The sequence below is a fragment of the Siphateles boraxobius genome, unplaced genomic scaffold, assembly GCF_051911475.1.
Source record: "Siphateles boraxobius isolate OS27281-9 unplaced genomic scaffold, OSU_SipBor_1 31, whole genome shotgun sequence".
NCBI classification, from domain to species: Eukaryota; Metazoa; Chordata; class Actinopteri; order Cypriniformes; family Leuciscidae; genus Siphateles; species Siphateles boraxobius.
In genome coordinates this window covers 2,135,739-2,162,757 of record NW_027508931.1, presented here as the reverse complement: position 1 = coordinate 2,162,757, position 27,019 = coordinate 2,135,739, and the positions used below count along the sequence as shown (strand labels likewise).

The 27,019-nt window shown below is 38.1% G+C and overlaps 2 protein-coding genes across 4 annotated transcripts; both read left to right on the top strand.

Moving 5' to 3' along the window:
• The first annotated feature begins 3 nt into the window (after window positions 1–3).
• On the top strand, window positions 4–25,880 carry iqch (IQ motif containing H). 3 transcript variants are annotated; one of them, XM_077248918.1, is made up of 21 exons: window positions 4–333; window positions 484–606; window positions 1,166–1,269; window positions 1,389–1,464; window positions 1,555–1,674; window positions 4,197–4,314; window positions 5,005–5,106; window positions 6,763–6,950; window positions 7,784–8,335; window positions 9,589–9,655; window positions 10,081–10,164; window positions 10,246–10,424; window positions 11,665–11,937; window positions 12,014–12,202; window positions 16,417–16,537; window positions 16,934–17,220; window positions 21,261–21,431; window positions 23,430–23,555; window positions 23,650–23,711; window positions 24,122–24,230; window positions 25,193–25,880. In XM_077248918.1, the coding sequence occupies exons 1-21, from the start codon at window positions 283–285 to the stop codon at window positions 25,337–25,339; spliced, it is 3,249 nt and encodes a 1,082-aa protein (XP_077105033.1). In that variant the 5' UTR covers window positions 4–282; the 3' UTR covers window positions 25,340–25,880. The 3 variants fall into 3 exon arrangements, with proteins under 3 accessions (XP_077105033.1, XP_077105032.1, XP_077105034.1); XM_077248917.1 differs by having other exon boundaries at window positions 152–333; window positions 12,014–12,208; XM_077248919.1 differs by lacking the exon at window positions 21,261–21,431 and having other exon boundaries at window positions 152–333; window positions 12,014–12,208.
• A 57-nt stretch (window positions 25,881–25,937) lies between these two features.
• On the top strand, window positions 25,938–27,019 carry cunh15orf61 (chromosome unknown C15orf61 homolog). The gene is made up of 2 exons (XM_077248927.1): window positions 25,938–26,654; window positions 26,751–27,019. Exons 1-2 carry the CDS (start codon window positions 26,312–26,314, stop codon window positions 26,876–26,878), a joined length of 471 nt encoding a protein of 156 aa, XP_077105042.1. The 5' UTR covers window positions 25,938–26,311; the 3' UTR covers window positions 26,879–27,019.

Genomic DNA, 27,019 nt, shown 5'->3' with positions numbered 1-27,019 from the left:
CGTGTCGTGTGTGGAATGGAAAATCTAAAATTTACTTTTAGAGTTATAGCAAAGCGGCTTTTCGATGAATAGCGTTAGAAATAGGGTAAGTCAGTCGGTGATACACACTAACGTTACTTAATAATGAAATTATAATAATAAAAAATAATAATACTTCCTGCCCGTGTTTCTCGCAGAGCGTCGTGTTGCCATAGTTACGGCCAGACCTTTGTTTAGAAAAATATTAAGACTTGTACTTAAATGTGTCTTGTTGAAAACCCTAAAGAGTTATTTAGTTGAGAAATGGCCGACGTGCTTAACAATAAGGATGAAGTTGGGCATATTTTAGTACAGGTAATGTAATAAGAAGACTGACAGCTGTTTAAGTGTTACCTAAATATACAAAACTATGCTAGTTAACGTTACATTATATAATATTTGAATATGCCATAGTTACGTTTGTAAGACTAACGTTATATTCTTGTGGATTTTCTCGTGTGTTAGGTGCAGGATGATTTGAGACAACTAAAAAAGAATCTTGTTCGAATGACTGTGCAACAGAACGGGGAAGTTTTGGACATTCAAGCTCTGGATACAGCCATTAGCAGGACAGAAAATGGAATAAGGGTAAAAAAAATCACGGCTTTATGACAACTTGACTGGAATATATCTGTTTAGATGAGGTCTGTATAAATACATAGCATACGTGACCGAATGTCTGTATTGTCATAGAGCAAAGAGTTATAAAATGGCAAAATAAGTAAATACAACTTTTTTATTATTTTATTTTAACCAAATTGAAATCTATTTAGGTCACCTTGCAGTCCCTGGCTTGTAAAATTCATGCAATAAAACATATATGTGTAATGTGGTTCTGTCGTGACAACTCTTGGAGAGATTGACATGGTAATGGATGTGGCATGGTATTTGGTCTTGGTGGAATAGATCTGCTACACTGCTGCTGCTGCAGAGCAAGTACCTGAGACTTGTAATGTTTTTTTCTAAGGCATATTTATAAAACCCACTTAAATGCTCTAATTATGGATCTCAGGCCTAATCCTGGCTTAGTCTAAACCCTGTCTGTGAAACCGGGCCCTAGAGTTTTTAATGACGAAACTTTGTATATGTGAATCATGGAAGATTAATGTACAGTATGTAAATATGACATCTGTTTATTGATTTATAGAGGCATGCTGAGGATTATCTGAAAACTATCAATAATCAGGTTTTGACTCTACCTTGTATTGAAGAGGCTGAAAAGAAGATTGCCCCTGCCAAACCTGTTAAATGGTATTTTAAAAAACGCTTATATGAATATAATTTAATAAAAATCTACAAGAACAGAAGTTTTTCAATTGCGTAATGTAAAATTGTATGAAATCTAAAATATCTGTCTAACATTTTTCTAGGCAACCAACATACGAGACAATACCTAATGCACGTCCTCCGAAAATCCAGATTTCTGGTCTATCCCCTGGGGAAAAGGTTTCCATCTTTACACTTAGCCTATTCATGACATTTGTTAAGCCAAAAAATATCTCTATTCTGTACTCTATATTTCTATCTCCCACACAGCACAAGTCAGCATTTATCATGCGTCTCCTCAATAACGCTTGTCACCCAAAGAACAAGGAGATCATGCAACAAAATTATGGGATTCAGTTTCCTCACCTGCAAAAGAGAAACGGGGCCAGTGTGAGTTTCGGACAGGAATGGTTCTATTTCTTTCTTTTATTAATTAAAAAGGTCTATTAAAGTGACAGTTCAACCAAAAAAGAAAATTCTGTCATAATTTACTCATTTTCATGTTGTTCCAAACCTGTATGACTTTTTCTTCTGCGGAACACAAAAGAAGATATTTTGAAGAATATTGTACATTGACATTGACATTGTACAGAAAAAAAAACTGAAGACAGAAGACAGAAAGTCATACAGGTTTGGGATGACATGAGGGGGAGTAAATAATGACAGAATGTTCTTTTTTGGGTGAACTATAGTGTTCTCTTTCCTTTATTTTACATGTGTGGCTGCATTAGAATCCAGCATCTTTTATGATTAAGGCTTATTGATAGTGTTGATTATATGGTGGCCAGCGTTGACTGTTGCCTTAACGCCAGCGTCTGTCACGTGAGCCTCACGAAAAGAAATTACGTGAGTGGCGTGTAATAATAGATGACTCCAGTCACTTTGCTTTCAAACCGGAGATGCGGATTTGAAGGTCACCTGGTTTGGCAGTGACAGCTAAATCTGTCTGTTGGTAAACAAATTAATCTTTCGAAAGGTCACCATTTGTTTTGGTGCTCTGTTCCCCCCCACATCCCCGTTCCGCTGCGGTTCTTCCTCTATCTCCTGCATCCTCTGCCTGTCACTCGTGAGGAGGCTGTCATGTTGTTGAGAAGAAGGTATGAGACTTGGCTGCCGAAAGCAGACAGACGCAGATTGCGGCACATCAGCATTCTTCTGAGGACGGCCACCGCCTGATTGCAGTTGTATGGGCTGCTGCTTTACAGCTGTCTCAGGACAGGCACTGGTACCTGTTCCCGCATGCCAATAAGACAGCCGTGGCTTACCCAACTGGCGCTCTGCCTGCTGCGTCAATACCTCTATGCTGTCGGCTAGTTCTCCGCTGAGTCTCCAAAGGAGCTCCCACTTTTTTTATTTTTTAAATGTCCCCTTGTACCACTTAAACAGCTGCAAGCCTCAAAACCACTCCAAACACCTGGCTGGTGCTCGTGGTTTGTCAGAGAGCTCAGTGGTTTGACAACAGACAGGCCAAAGAACATCAGGGGGAGAATCCGGAACAGCAGGACGAGGAGAGTACAGAAGGGCTGTGTCTGGCATGTGCCCACAACTTGACAAACTCACAGTGTGCTCTCCATTATATGTTTTTCGGCAATGTGACCGACCTTGTCCTTTAATGCTGTTTTGTGTGCTATGATTAATGCATGTCCTACTCGTTGCATTTATTTTTTTACACCAAAAAAAGTTTATCTTGCTTTTAATTGGCTATAAATTGTCGGTAGATAACACATTTTTATTGGGCATTTTGTGACATTATGTGTCTTCGGGAGTAATTTGTGACTTTTGGTGCTTGTTTTTTTCAAAATGATTATAAAAATTAATGGTGAATTATATTAGTCGCTTTACGAAAATCCTAATGGTTGCAGTACATCCATTTTATTGAGGAATGTGGAGCTTGACTTTCAATTGATTTATGAACTATTATATGATAATGAGGAGGTATGAGCATTTTAGGCATTGCTCTGATGGAATTTAATTCTAGAAGATTTCAAACAGCTGTTCACTCGAGAGAAGGTGCGAGGCAAATAAAACGAGCCGTGCTCAAAGTATCCAGAAAGCATTACCAGCATGTGATTGATTGCTTCAGGGAAGGGGCTTATTGGCCAGTTTACAATGTCATTAACTGCCTGTATTTTAGCTCCAGCTTTATTTTAATGAATGCAGAAAATCTGTTGGTTGTAATCACACAACATCACCGCGCTCTCTCTCGCAAATGTGCACGCACTTGTGATTCGCAACAGCCAACGGAACAGAGAGAAAGAGAAACCATATTTCTTGACATCTACAAGCTGCCACCAGCCTGATTAATGGATAGTCGTCTCTCAGCCTTTTACAACAAAGTTTTGTTTGGAGGGAAAAATCTGGTCAGTGACCCGACGCTAATAGCATTCTCCATGAGCAAGTTACTGAGCGAAGTATGTTCCCTCTCTCTTCTTCTAGTATTGGGTGAATGGTGGCTTTAGAGCCTGCAGGCAGGTCTTTTTGGCCCAGTGAGACGGGACAAAAGGTTAATACCCTTTGTTCTGTCACTTTCAATACCTCTGACCTTTGACCACAGAGCTATCATTCGAGGCTCAGTAATTCCTCCATATTTGGACAATGTTTTATTGCCTTTTGAAGACATTCCCTTACTAGTTCATCCGAGCTTAAAGGTTTAATTCTGTTGATGAAAGTGAATGGTGACCATGTTTACTTTGACTGATTGTAACACAACAAACTTAAATATCCAGATGAGATTTGAATGCTAAATTAGGAATTTAAAGCATCAAGTACAGTGAAATAAACCATAATATATTTTCTGGGTAAAGTAGCTCTTTAAAATAACTATATTCCATCTTAGGTAAACCACAAGGGTTAGAAAGAAGAGTATAGTGTGTATTTATGTAATGGAAATGTGCTTGCCTTGGTTATTCTAGGTTGGGACTCAAAGAGTGGTCACTGGTCCCGCTTTAGGGAATTTCGCTGCAACACATGGAGGTCTGCCTAAACAACTGCACTCCAAATCACTACCCGAATGCGAGCACACCAATGCAGGTATAAACTTCTTGGAACGACTGATGTTTCTTAATATGTTATAAACACTACTGTTCAAAAGTTTTGAGTCAGAAAGATTTTTCAAGGTTTTTGAAAGAGGTCTTTTAAGCTCACCAAAACTAAATTTATTTGATAAAAAAAAATGTAGTAAAAATAGTAATATTGTGAAGTATTATTAGAATTTAAAAAACAGTTTTCTATTTTAATATAATCATTTTAAAATTATTCATTTAATAACAAAGGAGTCATTACTTCATTAATCATTCTAATACGCTGATTTGGTGCTCAAGAAATACTCCTTTTATTATCAATGTTAAAAATAATTGTACCATGTAATATTTTTGTTCAAACCGTGATGTTTTTTTTTTCAGGATTTTTTGATGAACAAAAGTTTCAGTAAAAGAAAACAGCATTTATTTGAAATGTTCTTTTTTTTTTTGGTAACATGAAAAAATGTCTGTATTGTCAATTTAATATGATCTTGCTGAATAAAAGTACTACTTTCTTTAAAAGAAAAAAATCTTACTGAACCCAAACTTTCGAATGGTAGTAAATATGCATAGATTTGTTTGTTTGTGCCCTTTTTGTTTTCATGAGTAATGTGTTGCAGTCACAATAAAACCCTGAAATATTTTGTGTACAGATCCTCTCTACAGATTTTAATGAGACTTGGTTTGTCATGCATTTCAGCGCTGCAACCCTCTGCATCTGACCTCTCTTCAGTGCAAACTTCACCACAGCCCAAAGCTGTCCATGTGCTCCAGAGAGAGGACAGTGGCCAAAGAAACACGGGTCAGTCTATTTCCATAATGTCATTACACACTTGCGGCCTACATTTAAAGTTAGAAGGTCAATTTGTATGTATCCAAAAAATCTGCTTTTTTGTGTATTGGATTCCCACAAACTGCATTCATAGGGAGAGTAAACTGAATTTATTTGGGGGACAAAAAAAACAAAAATACATTTTTGTTCAATTAACATTTTATTGTGATATCTATGATATCTTGTTTTAAGTGTCAGTTATGCGTTTAGTAGTTTTTGAAATATACACAATGTTGGGGGTAACGCATTACTTGTAACTTGAGTAACTTGAGTTACATAATCAGATCCCCTTTTTCATGTAACTAGTAAAGTAGTGCATTACTTATAAATTTACAGCAAAATTTAGGTTACATTTTCAAATTAGTAACGCAAGTTACTTTGTTTTTCAAATCCGTTGTCTAAACATTATACAGTAGTTATTGTAGTTGTGAGCGTGCATTATTTACTCATCTCACTTACACAAAAACAGTTTCAGTATTACTCAAAATCAATAAAATCAACAGCAAACTCGTAATGTTACGCAAACCTGCAATAATTAAATGTTAAATTACACAAATATACTTTATGCATTTAATCTCACTTTATTAATCAATGTCCTCACTGCTTACCTTTGATGATCCAATTCAACCAGATAAGTTACTAATAAAGAAAAATGACTTTTTGCTGAAGTAAGAGGCTACATCCGAAATCGCATACTTCCCTACGATATAGTAGGCGATAAACAGTATGTGACAAAACCTGCATGTACGAATTCACAGTACTCATTAAAGAGTAGGCAAAAAGTATCCGGATGACCTACTTCTTCTGGTGAGATTCTGAAGTGTGCATGAGGCCACAGGAGAGGATTTATGAATGGCAGTGAAGCAACGTAACTGACGCTGGTAGGTCACATGACAATGACAACATGGCAAATGTAGTAGTATGTCCGGATTACATTCATACTATATAGAAAATAGTTTTTTTTTAGCGGTCATGAAGTAATTACTTATTCAAAATAATCAAGAGAATATGCGATTTCGGACGCAGCAAAGCGTTGAACTTTCTTCTCCTGCGTCCTATTCTTCTGCAGTTCAGAAGGGCAGCACAGCTAAAAAGTTTGTTAGAGCTGCGCCCTCTACTGTGAAAATGTGTGAATTTGCATTTCCTTCAGCCTAAAAAAAAAAAGAAATTTAACCTGTGAGGATGTTTTTATTTTTATTTTATTTTTTTATTGAATTTTCAAAATTACTTATTCGTTTAACTTTTGGTGTGAAAGCGCCTTTACATTTGCCAAAAGGATTGAACTTTTTTTGTTATTAAAAAACAAACAAGCAAGCCCAGCCCAGGTGAGATAAACTAGTAACGCAAAAGTAACGCAACACATTTCTTTTCATAAAAAGTAACTAAGTAATGCAATTAGTTACTTATTAAAGAACACTGTATATTTGTGTATATATTTTTATATACCGGTATATATGAATTAAAATTGTATAAAATTGTCTGGTTCGATCAAATAACTAAATAAATATTACATATATTTATATATTTTTTTTTTCATACTTTTCATTATATCTGTTATACTTTTTATACTTCATACAGTCTTTGACATATGACTGTGGTGTGTACTTCTTATCTGGTTAATGGTAGATGAGTCAGAAAAGGCTTGTAAACGGGAGATGGATGTGAGCAGTGACAGAATGGCTCTTGGAAGATCATCATCCGAGAGTCCAACATCCAGGAACATGCGAACTCCCCCTCCTTCAGCTGCTTCTGCAAGCTCTGACAACAGAGTACTGACTCATGGTTTAGCCCGACTCACCCCACTTAACCTGCAGGTATTATTTATTTATACTGAGGTGCATGAAGTTATTTATGACAAGGATATATAGTGCGCTCTGCTCGCTGAGTTGGCAAAACGCTCATTTTCAATTCCCACTATGTGTCTTCTGTTTCTAATAATCATTTGTTTCTCAAAAGGACTGTTATTTTATGTTGTATTTTGCCTGTGAACACATGCTAAACATACAATCTGGTCATGAAAGCTTACTGACTGATAATCAATTTTCCTTTTCTGACCTTTTATCCCTGATGTAATGTTAAATGTGTCAGGAGGAATAGCTTCAGAGCAGATATGGGCAATGATGGGCAATGTCACCCTCTGCAAGCCTGTGGCCTTTCGGATTTATAAAAATAAGCTTTTCGGATCTATAAAAATAAGATTTTACAGTTGCTTTCTATTCAGTTAATGGATTTCATTGTTTTTTTTATTTATGTATTTATATGTTACTGACAAAAGTTGTGTCCCAAATGACATATTATACACAATGCACTTATACTATGCACTCAACCTAGTCTAGTGTATGAATTCTGTACGGTTATTTTGTCATTCAGCATCAGAGTCTGATAGCCAGTTGAGTCATTAATTGTCATTCAACATTCCACACTTTTTTTCCTGGTTAATTCAATGCATCATCCGGGTATTTGAAGTGCACTTTTTCTTTTTGGAATTTTTAGAGTGAATGCACTACGCGCACTATTTATTCTACAAAACGGCATAGAGTAGTGCATAAGTATGCAAATTGAGACACATTTGTAGTTTTCTTAACCCTTTTTTTATTAATTGCAATAACCATTTGCCTTTATATAATATGCATGTCTTTCTTCTTAGAGCATTCCAGTGCAAGCTGCTGTCAGCAAATATCCGTTCACCATAGTTGAGGGTCAGATTGACCCGGATGCTCCTGACTACTGTAGGTTTAAAAAACAGTACTGTTTGTGCTGGGTTGCAATTGTGGACGCTCTGGACCAGCTGCAGCGGATGCTACTGGACTTTGCGGTGCCATTGGCGCGGGTGTGCGGGGAGCGGCTGGCAGCTTGCGTGCAGAGCAGTGAGCTCAACTGGAGAGGCAGCAGGGGCCGGTGCGCCCAAGTGGAGAAGCTGCTCTCGGTGCTGGAGAACAGGGATGAGGTATGGAATCTGATGTGTCAGTCCGGCCAGCGCTACAAAGGCAACGGGGGGCATCAGGCAGCGGCTGTGTGCATCCAGACCTGCTGGAGGCGTTACTCTGCCCGTACCGCCTACCTGCTCCAACTCAGGCCCAAATGGGCGGCAAAAATTATTGCCATGTCTCTGCTGAAACGTGCCAAACTGGGCCATTTAAAGGAGAGTCTGCAGGCCGCACGTCTCCGCCAACTGGAAAACTACCGCACCCGAGCAGAGGTAAATTATATACACATTTATACAACAGTTAGTTCTGGTCCTCGAATCTGATAGGTCGAACAGCATTGCAAAAGCATTGATATAATGTTTTAACAGGGGTCTTTTATTGTTTGTATCGCCAGATTCGCTATGCTTGTCTTTTGCACATTCCGGATTGTCAGTCTGTACATTAGGTATTAAGTTTGATAAGGAACAAAGTACGAGGAACAAGTATGAATGAGTGTAATATGAATTAAATCTGGACATACTACATCCACCATGTTAGTTTTGTTGTGTGTTCACTGCCATTAACAAAAACTTTCCAATGGGATAGTAAAGTGTCTATCGGATACAAACTTCAGAATCTCGGCAGAAATAGTAGGGCATCCGGGTACTTTTCACCTATTGTTTTATGAATACTACAATTTTGGAAATACTGCTTATTTATTCGGATGCAGGGGCAGTGAGTCATTCAGTTGTTCAGGAACGAAACAACTGTTGTTATTTGTAAGTCATTATTCAACTCATTCATTTAAAAAACTGATCGATGCGCAACTTTCTTTATGAATGATATGTTAATTGAATCATTCATTCAACCAATATTTGCAAAAAACTGAATAAGTGTTGCAGCTGTTCTTCTGTGGATCCTGAATCCGTGGCATAAGAAAGATCAGTAGTTTCTAGTTCTCTGGGACACTTGAGTGTTGTATAAAATCAGGCTGTACACACCTGTAAGGAACATGTTTCATCAATATAGCGCTGGAGAGAATTGAACTTTCAAGGCAGAGGTGCTTATACAAAGAGTAATTGTGATAGCACAAGCTCACGTTTAGATTAAGTTTCTGTTTGTCAGAACAGATGTTTCATCTGTGCTGTCATTCCTGTAACATCTTTATGAATCTAGCATGTCTCTTAATTAGTGCCCACATGTTCATTTATCCTCACCGTCACTCATTGTGAGAGGAGACACAAGCTTGTGTATGTTTCCACCCTTTAAACACTCACATCCTTTTAATTAAGCCTTAATCTTCCCCTGGCAGAAAGCTTCATGTAGCCTGCTAATTGAATTAATAGAGGGAAGATGTTTCTAAGTATGCACTTAGCTGATTTAATTAATGTGATTTATGCTTGGTTTGTCTCAATGAGACCCAGGGAGAAAGACAAGCATAATTTCCTCACTTTGCTGCCATCGGTGGGCCGACAACATGATAAATCCATGTGCTGGTGGGTGCTGACTGTCACTGATCACTTTTATTCTCTGCTGTGATTCACAGAGTTTGGCAGACAACTGGAAACACATCACCTCCGCCAAAAGGACTATTATCCACGTCCCATCATTGGGTAATTCCTTTGCATCTATTATGATGGCTCCTGGTCACATAATATTTTTAAGGGAGAAATTAAATGTATTTAGGTGTACCTGCAGAAAAGCCAAAGAATTAATCACAAATGTATTTGTCAAAATCATTGAGACCTTCACTGGCTATTGAGATGATGATGAGTGTGAATTGTAATCACCAGCAGATGGAGTGTGATTTTTGCACTGGGGGTGGCTGAGGAGAAGCCTGTGTGAGCTCAGAAAATTAAGAATTTGAACCCTATTGTTTTTATTGCCTCGCTCTGTTAGTTTGCATACATCTAATCATTTTATTATAGAGATTAGTTTCTAGCAGTCTTTTTTTAGGATTTTGAGTGTCCTTACTTAAAATAGAGTCATTAACTTGTTGATAAAATCTAATTTCAAATAATTTTAATTTGTTTGACAGGATATTCCCAGCATCAGCGACTCAGTCACAGGGGATTTGATGTACTTCAGAATACCCAAATGGGGCGATTATGTGACATCAGAGGTAAGGATTTTAAACACACATGAAATTGGATTGACAGAAGACACATGAAAATAAACACAGTACTGTTTGTGTCACATACAGATGAGAATGTCGAGGTCATCTACGTGTCTCCGGTGTGCCTGGGAGAGGATGTTCTCCAGTACTACACGCACCTGCTGGGCCTGCAGACAGCCATTGAGCTGGGTGACGCTTCTGCGCCTGAGTCCAACTGTGCCAAACGCTTCACCATCCTCATGCCAGAAGCAATGGAATATTTTTCAGTATGGAGCTCCACACACACACACACACACACACACACACACACACACACACACACACACACACACACACACACACACACACACACACACACACACACTTAACTATCTAAATGGGGACGTAATTGTTTTTATACTGTACAAACTGTATATTCTATCCCCTTTACACTAACCCAACCTTAAACCTACCCATTATATCAGATTTACAAAATATAGTTAAGAAGGTACACACACACAAACCTAGGTGTTCATACACAGACCTTTTGTCTCCCCTCAAAGTGGTTTCTGAAAGATGGTGGTGAACATAAAATTGAAAATCATTTTTATAGAAGAATTTGTTGTGTTATTTCTCACCTGTAGAGGGTGACAGAGGCACCCTGTGTAGCAGATCTCCTATGAATGATTAGATTTTAATGCAATGATCTCTGGATTAATATTAGTATTTTTCTACATTTATAAACATTTGATATTATACAAAACTAAATGTTTATATACATTGATTGAATGAATCGATAGATGGATAGATAGATAGACTGACGGATAATATAGTCTGTACTTTGCAAGGAGAGTTTTTTTTGCAACACTATGCAAATTTGTTTCTACAATTACTGTAGGCCTGACTGACTGCACGTGCAACACAACACATTATTTATTTATTGCCGCATAGTGCACGAGTGGCACGCGCTGCCTCTTCCTTGTCGATTCCTCTCTGTGTGTAAACTCTGCCAGACGTGTCAGCAGGATAAATCTCTGTTAGTCGTTGCTGCCAGCGTGGCATGCCAATGACAGACGGGACAATTCTGCTTGGATCAAACATACAGATGTGGAGTAATTAGTGCTTTCCCCACAGAGCCCATCACTAAGCACATAGTAAAGACAAGAGGCTGCAGAGGTTTACGGCCCTCCCCTGACTCTCCTTTATCAATTTAACGTGTTGGAGTACAGGAGAGGTCATGACCCCTCCGGCTGCACGTAATGGGCCCAATGTGTTTGTGCGTGTTCATAAATTACAGCCATAGACAAAGGGAGGGGTAAGACCTTAGAGCTATAGTGGAAAGGACAGTTATTTATGTACACAACGATCTCTGAGATTTCACTTTCGTGGGGGAAATATACATCATAAAAATGTATTTTCATAATTTATTCTCTTTATTAGAGCTTATTATCTTTATATAGCATTCATTCTGCTGCTTTATGTTCTCTTCAAATTGACTCACAACAGTGCATTATATTCCTCTTTCAGACCAGAAACATGTGTCTAGCTTCGCTCCTGAAGTACAGCCCACGAACACTAAAGCGCATCAAGAATTTGATCCAGGGGAAGCAGGCCTACATGATTGGCGGTGTCACCCACATTGATGACCTGGCTGTGGCAGATGAGCTCGAAGTTCCTCTTCTGGGCACAGAGCCTGCGGTGGCCCAGCTATACGGCACTAAATCTGGTGGAAGAAGGATCTTCAGTAGCGCAGGAGTCGATGTGCCTCCGGGAAAGTGGGATATATACACCCTGGAGCAGGTCAGTGAACCATCCGTCCATCTGTCCGTCCCTCTATGATATAATATTAAGAGCAATTCATATGTCTCTCTCCAAGCTTTATGAAGGTCTGGCCCAGTTGATGACAGAACACATGGAAGTCCAGCGATGGCTCTTCAAGATAGATAGCGAAGTGGGTGGACGGGGAACGGCTTATTGTGACGTCAGCTACCTAAAATGCCGCCCATGGGCACAGCAGGAGTTTATCCGCCACGGGCCTAAACAGTGGAGAACGTCACTTCCTCAAGTAAGGGTAGGACTGCTTCATTTTTAACTTTAAATAACCTTATACGATTGAATTATTTTTTGTTGTTGAGAAGGGATAGATTTTAATATTTATATTGTATTATTATTCATTATTTTAATTATGTTTCATTTAATTATAGTTATCAGGATAATTTATACACATCATATTTTATCTTTTTTTACATTTCATTTAAATTGAATATTGAGTTCCTTGAAAAATGTTTAGTTCTAAAATACCATAATTTGTTAGCATTATGTTTAATAAAACCTTAATACAATAGTGATAATACTAAACATTTCACAAAAAAACAAAGTTTTGGTAAGGCAGGGTAGATGCCAGTGATTTTGCCTTTAAAATGAATAAAATAAATCTGTTGAGAACATTTGTTCTGATTTGTCCTAAACACAGACCATTCAAATGCACAGTCTGCATGAGTGCGAGCCTATTGTGCAACAGTAGCAATTTAGAAGTATCAAGTGGCTTGTTTTTTTAAATGCAAAATGAAATGTGCCATTTCTTTTATTTTGCAAATGCAGCTACACTTCAGTCACAAGCGTTGTTCATTAGAATTTCCGCTTTGCCTGTTTTTTATATTTATATTCTATACAAAATGCACCCTTGTCTCAATGGCAAGGCTGTCATTATTGACCAAGGCCAAACTTTGATGCCATGAGAGTGCTTATGACTCAAATACGTGGGAAATTAATGAGTCATTCGAATTTTAGCATATTTATGTATTCTAATTCAAATGTGATGTATTCAACACTCTGTTGTGTTTTTAAAACACATCAGTTTTATCCGCCTGTAATCATGTTCATAACCCTCTCATGCATCATATGCTTACAATTTGGCCCTTGATTTAAATACAGTGTTTTGCCATTACACCATGAGCTTTGTATAAACTAATTACAGGTATCATCATACGATGCTGTGTGCAAAATCAGACATAGCTTTTTTTTTCTTTCTTTTTTTTTATTCCAGCCTTTTATTGTAACCTTCTATCCCGGGGGCAATAGGAGGCCACGTGTCCAACCTCCAAGCTATTAGCTCAGTCCCTAATTTACACTGAGGCCGAAAGAGGAATCTGGGGCTGTAATTGTAGTGGCATTGGCGCTGTTAATTACAGAGGTAAGCGGTTGAGGCCCAGCCAAGCTCCATTATGGTGATGGCGGTGAAGGAGCTTTAAATGGGGGCTCTTCACCAGCTGGGGTCCCAGTGAGAGGAGAGGGAGCTGGGGCCTGATGAGCTGGCCTGCACCCTTAGGGCTTCTGGGCCATATGGAAGCCAGTACGGGCCTTTATTCTACCTCTTCAACCTTTTTAATCAATGGCAAGCTCTGCTAACAGAATGGAGAGCACAGAGGTTATTTCAGCGTGTCATTCATTTTCTACAAATCTGTATTCACTCTTTTAGTGGCAATTTTGTCATTCTGCAGCACCCCTCATAACTGAATTTTGCTAAATGCTCACTGTTCTGTTTACGGTTGCGTATTTGCATGTCATTCGTTTTATTCATCTTTTTGTCATGCTCATTGCCCTTTATTACTCAAGCTAATAAATTCAGCAACAAATGCGGAAATATTGCAGAGCAGATTTATCAGTGTAATGTTTTAATTGCAGCGGGTAATAAAGGGTAAATATTGTCTTTTGTTCTTTAAGTACAAAACAATTTGTATGTATGATGTCTGCTGCACATTTTCAATTAAATTTTTAAAACGTGCATTTGAAGGGCCACTATCCCTCTTAGAAAAATATTATAATGATTTTGTAATTATCAGAACGCAATTATCAGTGCTCAGTGGCTTCACATAAGTTTTGCGTTTGGCTTTATTTATAGGAGTCATAGGAGTTTAAATGCTATTTTGCTTCTCTAGGGAGCTGTTTTTAGTAAAATGCACCCTTTAATTTCCCCCTGTCAAGCCCGGGTCTATGGTGAGCTCCCCCTCTATTTACCCTATTTACTGTGTGCACATTGTTTAATTATTGATTCTGTAAGGAGCCTCTTCTAATGCAAGGGGAAGAATACAAGAACCCATGTGGCCCTATAGAGGAACAGCCACAGAGATAAGTGTGAAAACAGACCTAGAGGCAGTGTGAAGAAAGACTGTGATTCTTTGCAGTTTGTTTAGGAGGCCCGAACCCAGAGGGGTGTTCCAGCCTGGGGCGAGCCTATCAGCTATTCAGAGAAGATGGGTTAAAGACATGCGGATCTCACTCTATTCAACGGCTGGGTGGACCCGTACACGCAACACTTTACACATTACAAACATGCACGTTCTGCCAGTAAATGGGTCATTAGACACGAGGGAGCATTATACTAATAGCATCAACAGATAGACAGATTGTCTCCTACTTATTTTATTCAATGCATGTGGGATTACGTGTTGTATCATGTTTATTTTATTAGATATTGAATGTAACGACACTTTCTGTATTCCCCTTTGGTTAATGTTGCGTTTGGGAAGTAATCCGCAAATATGTCCATATAATAGCAGGCTTTATTTTCAAACCCATTCAAAATGTCCATTTACCTTATATCATCACTTTATATTTGTATTTTATATTTGTATGTCTAACATCTGATGTATATGAAAGTTATATCAGATGGCTTACGAAAAAGAAAAAAAACACACACACACGCACAAAGGAAAATATTTGAAGAATGTTTTACTTGTTTTTGTCCATATAATGAAAGTCAATGGGGTCATTGAACCCAACTGTATGTCATTGTGTGGTCAAAAAAGACATTTTTCAAAATATCTACTTTTTTTCCCACAGAACAAAGAACATTTATAGATTATGGCAGAGTGATCATTTTCAAGTTAAATATCCCTTTAAGGAAAGCTTTGAAAAAGCCCCATATCCCTCTTAGGAGGTATGCTGTTGAATATGCTTGCAACTGCAATGTCGCTCTTTCTAATGTAGAGATCAAACAGCAATCAAAGCACACAGGAGACATTTATTTTATTTATATAGTTTCAAATAGCTCATCTTTATGTGGAAGCCAAGCAAGGCCCGAATCCTCTCTCACAGTACAGTTCGCAGTTTAAGTCCAAATAAAGAATGGCAAAAATTATTCCCTCTCGCTTTCCTTCCCTCCCTGCTGTTTGTGTGAAGTGCATTGGCAAATTCTCAGAGTGCGCCTGCTCTTTCGCGGGGAACGAAGGCCGTTTCCTTACACTTTTTGCCGCACCATTGTGTGCTTTATGGCTTGTGTCGGGGGTGAAATCACTGCGCAGCGATTGACCCTGGCTCTTCTGGTACTTGAATATGATGATGGCTGTTTCATGACTTGAATATCAACAGCATCGTATCTCCACATCTTGAAACTTCTTCAGTGGTGACATATATTTGAATATTATAAATGTACTTGAAAAGGATAAAGACTTAATGGAGATTTAAAAAAAAATGAATCCTTACCATCTTCTAGAGCATAACCTGCACTTCTCAAGGTTGTAAAACAGGACCTATTGACTCATTATATGCAGTTAAAAAAAGGATATTTCATTAAATAGTTTCCCCACCAAAATGTTGTGCTTAAGTAAAAACTGTTTTCTATACATCAAATTGACACTGTAAGCACATAAATTATGTACTTAATCTGCTTGTGGTTGGCGTTCCTTAAGTGCTCCGTCCATTCTTCTCAGTTTTGAGAGGTCCTTAAGGTGAAATTCTTCCTCTTACTAACCAACAGGTTTTAAGAGGCACTCCTGGAAAGTCAAACATTGCAATTAACAACATAATTAAGTGTCAAAGCCATTATGGTGTTTTCTAGTTACAGAAACAAGGGCTGTATTGATCAGAAACAGACCCTGATTGATCTCTTGATCGATTGGCTTGCATAGGTATTTATCTGCCAGCATGTGTCAGTTCTTATTGGGGACAGGTGCAGTTACTATTGCCTTCAGTTAAAGCTATTAGACTACTGTGATGCCGTGGCAATGGGCTGTCAATCAAAGTCCCCCACCCACATACACAACCACCTTCTGGGCTTTTGTAAGGCATGTCAAATTAAGACACACTTCAGTAGTTACTGCTTCATCAGGGGTATCGACACTATGTAGTGCTATATGCTATTTTTTACATCAGACCCAGACACCACGGTCAGAATTTGCTTAATGATGTAAAGGTTGAGATATTTGTTTTATTTAGGTCGCTTTTCAGCCCCGATTTTCAGTATGACCGACTGTGCTTTTATCTATATTTTTGGTGCAGGAGCCGGTGATGATCAAGTTCTTAGAGGAAGTTCCTCATCTTCTGGCGTCATATGCCCGGCCGGCCAACACATCCTGCTATACTACATGGACCTGTTTCTTAGAACACTTCCTCAGGGAAGGTAAGTTTGCAGAGTACCTCTAACCTGTCAGATCTTCCTTGGGACACTTTCTCTTTTTCTTTGTACACTCTTACATTCCAAAACCTTTTTTTGGTTAATTACATTCATCATCCGGGTATTTAAAGTGCACTTTTTCTTTTTGGAATTTTCCGGTGTGAACACATTACTATTTACACATTACTATACTATTTATACTGCAAAATGACATAAAATAGTGCAAATTGGGAAGCTCCTTTAGTGTGAAGAACATTTTAATAATCTAAAGAGCCTTTTTTTCCCCTATAAAGAACCTTTTGTGCAATGAAAAGTTCCCACTGATGTTAAAGGTTCTTTATTGGCATCTGTGGTTCCATGAAGAACCTTTATTTTTGAGAGTGTATCCATCTCCTTCCTCAGGTGGAGTGATAGAAGCCTTCCCTCCTTCGGATAGTGTGACATGTCTGACGGTGGATCTTCTGGTGGAGCCGGGTGGAGATGTGCACATGCTGTCCTGTGGAGATCAACTGCGTGGGCCCAGTGGGTTGGAAGTGGTGGGTTGCACTGTACCCCAGTCCTCCATCTGCCCTGACGTCCTGCACACTATCTGCAATAGTATAGGTCAGGCCTGTCAGCAGCGCTTCATCATGGGACACCTCTCCATAGATCTAGTCACCTTTCTGGATCCCAGCAACCTGGAACAGCAGGTTAGAGAACCAACTCAGTCTATAAAACACTTCTCAATATAAACCACTTTATATTTACACTACCTTTCAAATATTTGGGCTCAGCAAGATTAAGAGTTAGAATACTTTTATTCAGCAAGGATGCATTCATTTTTTTTTACATTACAAAAAACAATTGTAATGCAAAAATGTACGTTACAAAATGTTTAGTTTATAATAAGAAATGATTATTGAGCTCTAAATTACCATATTAGAATGATTTCTGAAGGATCGTGTGACACTGAAGACTGAATATTCAGCTTTGCCATCACAGGAATAAATTACGTTTTAAAATTAAAATCGAAAACCGGTATTTTAATTTGTAATAATGTTTCACAATATAACTGTTTTTAATGTATTTCAGATAAAATAAATGCAGCCTTGGTGAACATAAGATATTTATCTCTATTGAATGGTAGTGAATATTTTATATATATATTTTTTTAAATATATTTTTATACTTTACAGATATTAAGCATTTTAAAAGTAGTCACATTGATGTACAATAGATTATGAATATAGATAAGATTAAGGTTAAATGTATAGGTATGACTTTTCCATTCATAGTACAGTAGGCTAGATAATGCTTTTGAAACTATTATACAATATGTAACATTTCCACTTTTATCAGACACTTTTATCCAAATCAAATTGGTATACGTTTTTATTAGTAGAGTTTTCTGGAATCAAACCCACAACCTTGGTATTGCTAGCGCCATTTTCTACCATTTGAGATACAGGAACAATGGAAGCACTCAGCTCTATCTATCTTTCATCAAACAAGCTCACTCCGAAACAAATTGACCCTTAAATGTCAGTGGTGTGTTTTACAGCTCTATGAAAACAGAACCTGCCATGTTAAGAAGCTGTTGAAAATGATATGGGATCTGACGTGTGGCACTGTTCTGTCAGAGCCCGTAACACCGTTCTCACCTTAGAATATAGATAGTGTAAGGGTTCAATCTACTGGCCCGGGGCTCTTATTGAGATGTTATAAGATCACTCCTAGGTTCCCCTTAGGAGCTGTACAGATGAGACAATGAAGGGTGGCTAATGTGCCAAAAGGCTATCTAATAAACTGTCAGGTCTTATTGTGTCAATAAACTAATTCGCCTTTTAAGGCCTTGCCCCCTGACCTTACAACACCCCCACCATGTACTGGTGTCAGACAGGAGGTCAGGCTGGAGTGTCTTTTCCTCAGACGTTGAGGTTCTTGGTCACTGTCGAAGACAGATTGCACAATGTGGTGTTTTCTCTAGCACAATACATAGAAATAGAACATTTTGGCTTGGTTATTTACTAGATTCTCCCCTTCTTTTTTCAATATCTGCAAATAATACAATAGGACACTACATTGAGTTGATTTTACGGACTATGTACTTATATGTGCAGTTATCTAAAGTGCTTTTTATACCTGTATAAGCTAATGTAGTAAGGGTTGTAAACAGTCCATTTAGATTTATTTAGACCTCATGAAGCTAATTTTTAAGGTTACCTAAATAAACATTTTTTACAGTGCTTAGACACCCCTAACAGTAGGAGGCTAACTAGCATTCCCTGCGTTTCAGACCGTGCGTGGTTTGCTTTGCATCTCTGCCAAATGACATGACAACTGAAAAATCTCTTTGGGGGAGAAGGGAGGGGATACATTAAAATAAATTTAAGTCTAATGTGGAAAAAATGAAATGGATTTGACCTCACTGACCTTACTGTGTTAGATATTGAGTTAGTCATTTTTCAAAACTTGTGTTTCTAAATCTAGGTCTGTTTATTAAGTCATGGGATGTTAATATCCCCTGTGGAAATGTTATACATAGTGCAAATGATTAGTGAGCAAAGGAGTGATTATATAACTAGGCAACATGATGCATAATTAATTAGAGTACTGTGATTTTTATCAATGATTCTTGCTGGCAGGCCTAAGATGGAAATGTGTCTTGTCACATTGTTCTTTCAGCGATCCAATTTCCACTGCCACTAGAGGGTGGCAGAACACACTCACATTGAATTCACTCTATCATCACTATTTCAAAAAGAAAACCTTTTCTCAATTGTTCTAAATGTTGAAGGGCCTGTCTGGAGATGGACAGACGTTTTGGTGTAAGCCAAATCCTAGTGTTCTAATCACTCATGTATGTGCTTGAAATGTTAGAGCTCAGAAAAATGGCGCATGACATTTACTTAACACAGTGAAAGCCTGGAGCCCCCTTTGAGTCAGTGGTTGATTTTTACAGCTTCTTATGCACATACTATTTATCACTCTGAAAGGGTTGGTCTAGTATGAAATGCTATAGAACAGATATATTTTCAAATGAATGTCGTATACTGCTGTTTTAATCATCAACTCAGTTGGCATGCTGTGATTTTAAAATAGATGATTGACTTTGGAAGGCAGAGAACAGGAGATTTTTTAGATAAATTACTCATGGAGGTGGAATATACTTTCCCACAGAAAATCTCACACACTCATATATCTCATATACACTCCCAGTAGAATGCCATTTAGTCCTGCAAATGAAAGTAATTCGTACATTCTTCTGATTGAATAGCACCAGGATTCTCTATATTGTGAATTCACAGAGGCACGGGATGAATTTTATTCAGCGTGTCTTACTGAGAATAAACTGCACACACAATTAAAACTGACAAAAGGAATTCAGGCGGATAAATCCAAACATCACTGTCCGATCTCTCCTGGCATAGAGGCAGACAGATCTGCCAGACTAGTGCTAACCTGTCTCTATTTAAACATCAATTTACATTTAAACCTGTTGCTAAAAGCAGTCTGTATTTTCTGTATGTGTGGGGGAGAGGTGGGTCGCATGTGTTTGCCCTTGCAGGCTTGCCTCACATTGTGTGCGGAGGGAGGCTCAGCTGCAAGATTGCAGTTTTTAATGAAAGTGAAGGGGCTATAGAAGACAGGTACAATCTGGGCGTATATATCAAGCGCCTTTGTTGAGGTTGACAATGAAGCAAGCTTGGCTGATTCTACAGACTGGCTAAATGGTCCCACCTATCCCACAAGCCCAGGTATTAAGTATGACTACTGGATGAATTCAGCTCTATACTCTATACTGAGTCCTGAGTCCAGTTTTCAAAGGTCATTGCTTTACTTGATTCCTTTACAAGGGTTTGGACAGGGATTTGTGCTTAGTTTTTAAAGAGCTTTAAAATTTTCACATTTTGAATGAACTACTTTCGCAAGCAAAAAATTAACTGTGATGACATCATAACATTTCTTCTTATATACTGTTGCTGCAACACAAAGGAATGTTTTTTTTCTGGACAAAATCAACAAATATTCCTATATTCCTCAAATAATCCTTTATTTTCTTTCTTTTTAGTAGTTATTATATACTGAAATGAATTTGAGCTTGCAATTGAATTAAAGCCGGTGTAAGATGATGATTCAGTGCACTGTATATTTCTGCATGTGAACGTTGAGCACAATACTGTGATCAGACAGTGATTTCAGCAGCCGGGCCACCATTTGCATTTGCTGGCAGCAGCGTTTAGGTTGACAAATAGGGACGACAGGAGAGTCAGCCAACTGCCACTTAGTTATTAACAACTCTTTCAGTGGTGATTTATTTGCCACTTTTTGAAGAGAGGGCATAGCTATTAGATTATTATCAGGGAAAATTAGCCCTGTTTAAGCATAAGGCCAAGACTGGGCCTGACCCCTTAATATCCTTATAATGATGCCATTAACCATACAGATGTGAAGAGTCTCCAGTTGGGCTTTAGACACAGTATGTAACTCTCTCTCTCTCTCTCTCTCTCTCTCTCTCTCTCTCTCTCTCTCTCTCTCTCTCTCTCTCTCACACACACACACACACACACACGTCTGTTGAATCTGAAATCTGTTTTTTTCCCCCTGCAAATACAGTTATTCATCTGTCTGTTTGTTTTGAAGTTTTTGTCATTGTCTACTTGTTGTTTGAAAATAATTGAATAGTTACGTTGATTTATGTGTTGGATCTCCTGACTTGTCTGTGTATGCTGGTTTGTACTGTATTTAGGTATGGGCTATTGATCTTGACCTGGGCTACAGTAACCAGCTGGCTATGACCCAGCTGATGCTCATGATGACGAGGGGGACGCTGGACTGCCACACCAGTAAACTAGAGGTTTCTCCTATAGTCAGAGATGTGAAGTCTTCCGTACGCCATGCTGGAGTGAAGATCAAAGCTGTAAGAATCTTTCATTTCAAGTAAAGTATCCACTCTCTCTATTGGCATTAAGAAGATGTGTTTGTTATATACTGGATTTGAAATATAGTATAAAAACATTTGTCAGATATTCAAGACTTTATTCTGGAATAGTTTAGTAATAACCTGATCCTCAAAAATGAAAAATTCTGTTATTTACTCAACCTTATGTTGTTCTAAATCTACTCTACCATTCAAAAGTTCGGGGTCGGTAAATTTTTTGAAAGAAGATACTTATGTTCACCAAAGCTGCATTATTCCAAATCTTTAGTGTCACATGATACTTCAGAAATCATTCTAATATGCTGATTTCGTGCTCAAGAAACATACATTTCTTATTATTATCATGTAATTATTATTATGTACAGTTTTGCTGCTTAATATTTTTGTCTTCGATGAATAGAAAGTTCAAAAGAACAGCATTTATTTGAAATAACTTAATTTTGTAATAATAAAAAGGCTTTACTGCTTTTGATCGATTTAATGCATCATTGCTTAATGATAGTATTAATTACTTACCAATTTTTTTTGTTGAATGGTGGTATATATGACTTTCTTTCTTCTGTGGAAGCACAAGTTTTAATGATGCTATTCTCATCCATACAATTCAAGTGGACGGAAACTATGGGCTGTCAAAAATGCATCATAAAAGCAGTGTATGCAACTTGTGTGTTTTATTCCAAATCTTCTTCAGTCGTATGATAGTGTGAGGAAAAGACTGAATTGATGTCATTATTCACTGAAAGTTTTGTCTTGACAGCCGTGGTCACCATTCACTTTCATTACATGGAAAAGGGCAGCTTGTACATCCTGCTATAAATAACAATCATTTTATTTTCACAGTAGAAAGAAAGTCCTATGGGCCATGAGGGTGAGTAAATGATGACAGAATTTTCATTTTTTCGGTGAACTATCACTTTAAAGGTTAATGCTCTGAACACTTTAGGATGCTTTTAGCTCTTTAAAGCACAAGAATGCCATTATCCAGAATGTGTTCCTTGAGACTGGACCAAAGAGCAATAAGAGTCCTCTGCTGGATATTATCCCAATAAATCACTGCATCCATAAAGATTGATCCAGCTAAGCTTTGTTGTTTTATTTTGGTTAAATACAACTAAACGCTGTAATTACGCTTCCGACCTGATTGGTGTTTAGGAGAAGCTGAATTCATTATCATTTTGATAGATGAGTCTAAATAATCAGCCCATAAATAATGCATACCATATTCATTATGCATGTGTATGCATGCCTGAGCACCTCATCAACCTGATGCCAGCCCCTAAACAATAGAGTTCCTTTATTAGCGGCAAACCGGAGTTTACGCTTGTTAATCTGCGACTTGTATTATTTTATCAAACATTAATTTAGTTTGTATCCCCTCATATCGCCGCTCCCGCCAGCCTGTCTTAATGGCTCTGGCTTTGGCCATCATTTAGGCCTAGAATATTACAAACACAATTAAAACCCTGCAGGAAAAGCTTTTTATTGTTGTTTGAGGATAGTGTGCCTGACAGCTGAAAACAGAGTTCCATAGAAGGGAATTACTCATGCCCCACACACCATGCAAGGGCTTTACCCTCCGCTTCATATCTGTCACTGAGAATATGCCTCATGCCCGCTACGAGTCCTGCGAGTCCTGCCACTCTTAACTAATCCGCTCCTGTGGCGTTCTTTTAGACACATCTTTTATCTGCCGTGTCTGTGAGCATCGTTGGGTTTTATAGGAAACCTTTCTGTTTTCTGCAGCGGTATAACCTAATAACACCGGACTCGGTCTCCCCAGTGCCCTATTTGACTGTGAGACTAAAGCCCCTTTCTCCATGTGGGCTTTCGAAACTCTTCTATTTGTTTCTAGTGTGGCGGTTATTGCCATCCCCGAGAGGTCAATTTATCATTTAGATGTACTGGTCAAATTTTTTAGCAACAGAATCACATGCAATTTCTTGTCTATCTCTCTGTGTGTGTATGTGCTCTTCTCAGCAAACCTCCGTGACCAGTCGCTTTGCAGTGATGTGCACCCGCCTTCTCCACACCAATCTTTCTTTGGTATATTACAGCACATTTTTTCTGATGTGCAAAGCGCAGGGCATAGGCTATGATGTCAAGGTAAAACCTCTGCTTGGGTCCCAATAATACAACTGGAGTTTTTTGATTGCAGACTCAGAGCAAGTGTTTTTATATACTTCTGCTAATGTTTCAGGCAAGACAAGGCACTGTGTTCGCCCTCCATGACAGCAGAGATAGAAGGAGTCTTGGCATGCTGTGAGTTCCCACATGAAGCAGGCAGACGCATTACCCTTGTCTTTCTCCAGCTTTGTTTTCCCTTCTTCTGTCCCCATTACCATTAGAGATATATCTAGACCTTGAGCACACTCCCAAGAGCAGATTAAACATTATGTAGTGAATACCTCAACCTGAAATGTGTCAGAGTGCAAAATACCGCCAAGTCGAATTAAAGGCATTCATCACATAAATCCTATACCTATCACATCGAAGCCCTGCTTTCCTTCCTCATTTCTCCCTAAAGAATAGCACACTCTTTAAGGCTGAGAGTTCTCATTAAGCTCCTTACAGCCCCACAGCCAAACAAGGTGATTGTTTTTTTGTTTTTCTCTGATGATGGTTCTGGGGGATCATTAGTAAGCTCGTTTGTTTCTGTGTGTCGTTAACAGAACAATCTCGGAGAATCTCCAGGGAGCGCTGCTGACCTTTGCTCGCAACCTGTCAGTCATTCATCAGGAAATATCAGCTCCTAATATGCAAGGAGCAAACAATTTTAAGGTATGCGGATGTATTTAAAAGTCCTTATGCTAATGGTATATTATCTGCTTCACTTTAGTCATCAAAAAACACTAGATGTTTCACGTTCAAGTCATGTATCTATAAACTAGGACTGAAATCACAAGGATTTTTGACAGTTTCACCATATTAAGAAAAATGGTTTTAGAGATTTTACAAAGACAAATAATGAACTGACAAACAAATAATTAACAAAAACATATCCACAACGCAGCAGTAAGTATCAGTCACTCAGTAGAGGAGTCCACTACTCCACTATTTGCTCCAAAAGGCTCTGCAAAACTTTATTGTAATGCTAGTAATAATAATCTTCATGCTTCACATTATTCAAAGTTGTTTGATTTAATTTGTTTTTTTTTTGTGGTTATTATTCAAGTCAAATTGAGTTATGACACAACAATTATCAGCATATTTGGTAAATGATGAGTATACTGGACCATACAAGTGTAGTGAAAAGGTCAACAGTTTGCAAATATATATGTCAAAATCTTGTCTAAGGTTGTTATTCTAAAAAAAAATATTGTTAGTTTTGTAACTATCATTATACCAAAGTTTTACTGAGACTTTTTGTGGTAGAGAGAAGTGAACTTAGTTTTTGGTCAATCTCAGGTGAGCACATTTACTTGAGCACATTTATTTTTGAAAGAGCATGCCAATTGCCTGTCATATTAACATCTTATACAATACACAAGTTATTAATTTATTAAAGTCAAGGCTTTATCTCTGGCCACTATCTGCAGCTGAAGTCATACAAGTGTAGAACACTGTGGACATTGTCAGACACTGTGAGTGAATTGGAGATTATTTGACACTTGCTGAATTACTGCATTCAACACACTGTTACTTAATTTGATAGAGGAATTCTCATTCCCTGTTCAGTAGTTAGAGGTTAAGATCTGTAGTCAGACATATACTGAATGTCTGCTATTGTTTGCTTTTATAAGGACCTAATCAAGGACATCGAGGAGATCCTGGGCATGACCATACAAAACCAAACCACATCTCAAGAAGAAAAGGAGATTCCTGCAGTCGGAAGCGAACAGTTATCACCTCATAAACCTCACAGATCAACCCCAAATAAATCAACATAGTTATACCCTGTCATCAATAGCATTTGCACATTCAGTTATAATTGCTGTAAAGAAACATTTCTATAGTTATAGTAACTTAGTTATAGCTATAATACATACAGTAACATTACGTCCATGACCTTTTTAGGTCACATTTTATAGTGATCTAAAATATTGTGCAATTTTTTTAGTTTTGTTTGTAAAGATTAACAATGCGAACAGGATGTGCCATTCAAGACATTTTCCTCGCTCATCATATAGGTTGAGACTACAACTGGGGAAAGTTGCTTAATTCTTTCTGCGCTGAATTATGTTCCAGGAACACAAAACATAACTATGCATTCAATCTTCTTTAAAATTATAAGCACTCAAAAATAAGCAGTTTTTGATCGTTTTTAAATAGGTACTATACAGTACATTATAAATGCACATCTATATTGTACATCTACTGTTAGAATGTATTGTATAACTAATGCTATTTTACTATATTGTATTTTATGTGTAATTTCAATTATGACTGGAAGTATAAGTGCGCATGAGAATAAAGATCCATGATATTATACATTCTGCAGTAGCCTATATATGCTACTAGCAAATAGGAACAAAAAAGCGCTTGGTTGTTTCTTCCCGGAGAAGATATTTATCGTACCACTGAAGGTTATATTGAACGCATCATTATTTCTGCGAAAAACTAACACATTAATCGTATTTTCGTCCAGGTAGCAATGTAAATGTTTGTCAGACGAGTTTTCAAGCCTCTCCGGTGAGCTGTGTAACCTTTGCTGACAACCGAAATGGGACTAGGATTCAAGATCACAGAATGTCTAGGCGATAATTTTGTACTCTGACTTAAAGACACAAAGCTGCTGTTTGTTGGGTTTGATGCTCTTTATTTATCGTGGTAAACTGTCACGTTGCTTAATTATGACGAAATAATGACGTGACGCACCAACAGAAGCTCTTGAAATATTAGACTTGACTGTTTACTCAGAAATGACAGAAATTCTGCGGAGAATCCACAGCTGCTTTCTAAAAGTGGTGTTGTTCCCCAGCACCTTTGGGAATAAAGCGCTTCGTCCTGCCGCCTCTGAAGTATTAACATGTCACCTCACACAGCGCGCGCTCCCGCCCTGGACTTCGTTCTGTGTGCGCTACCGTGACGTCATCAACGACCAGTTCGGTCTGTCCAACTTCAACTGGCAGGTGCAGGGAGCGAACTACCACATCCTTAGAACTGGTGCTTTCCCTTTCATCAAATACCACTGCACCAAAGCTCCTCCACAGAGCCTGGAGTTTGAAAATAGTTTTTTTGCTGCATTGAAAGTCGTCAATCTTGGTAAGGTTTAATAGGCTACACGTTTTATCTGATATTTAAAAAAAAAAAAAAAAAAGTAAAGGCATTTCTAATATGTTTTTCCTCTCTTTCTTCAAGGTATCCCATGCTTGGCATATGGCTTGGGTTCATGGATGGTAGCTGGTGTGACAGAGAAGGTTCAGACATCTGCAGGACCTGTCACCGTTTACTTTGCATACAAGGAGGTGGATGGTGCCCAGTTCTAATATCAGTGACACACTGAGTATCAGAGTGTGTGAAAATAGTTTCACAGGCCAATATTTTACCTACAGAATTTCTGAAAATTTATGCAAATGCCCTGGAATGCACTTTTGCACACCAAAAAAAATAAAATTATTAATTTTCAA

Coding starts and splice junctions, on each gene's coding strand:
- iqch (XM_077248917.1), top strand. CDS start 283: ATGGCCGACGTGCTTAACAATAAGGATGAAGTTGGGCATATTTTAGTA. Junction 17,221..21,260: donor CCAGCAACCTGGAACAGCAG/GTTAGAGAACCA, acceptor TACTGTATTTAG/GTATGGGCTATTGATCTTGA. Junction 23,556..23,649: donor GCATAGGCTATGATGTCAAG/GTAAAACCTCTG, acceptor CTAATGTTTCAG/GCAAGACAAGGCACTGTGTT.
- cunh15orf61 (XM_077248927.1), top strand. CDS start 26,312: ATGACAGAAATTCTGCGGAGAATCCACAGCTGCTTTCTAAAAGTGGTG. Junction 26,655..26,750: donor ATTGAAAGTCGTCAATCTTG/GTAAGGTTTAAT, acceptor TCTTTCTTCAAG/GTATCCCATGCTTGGCATAT.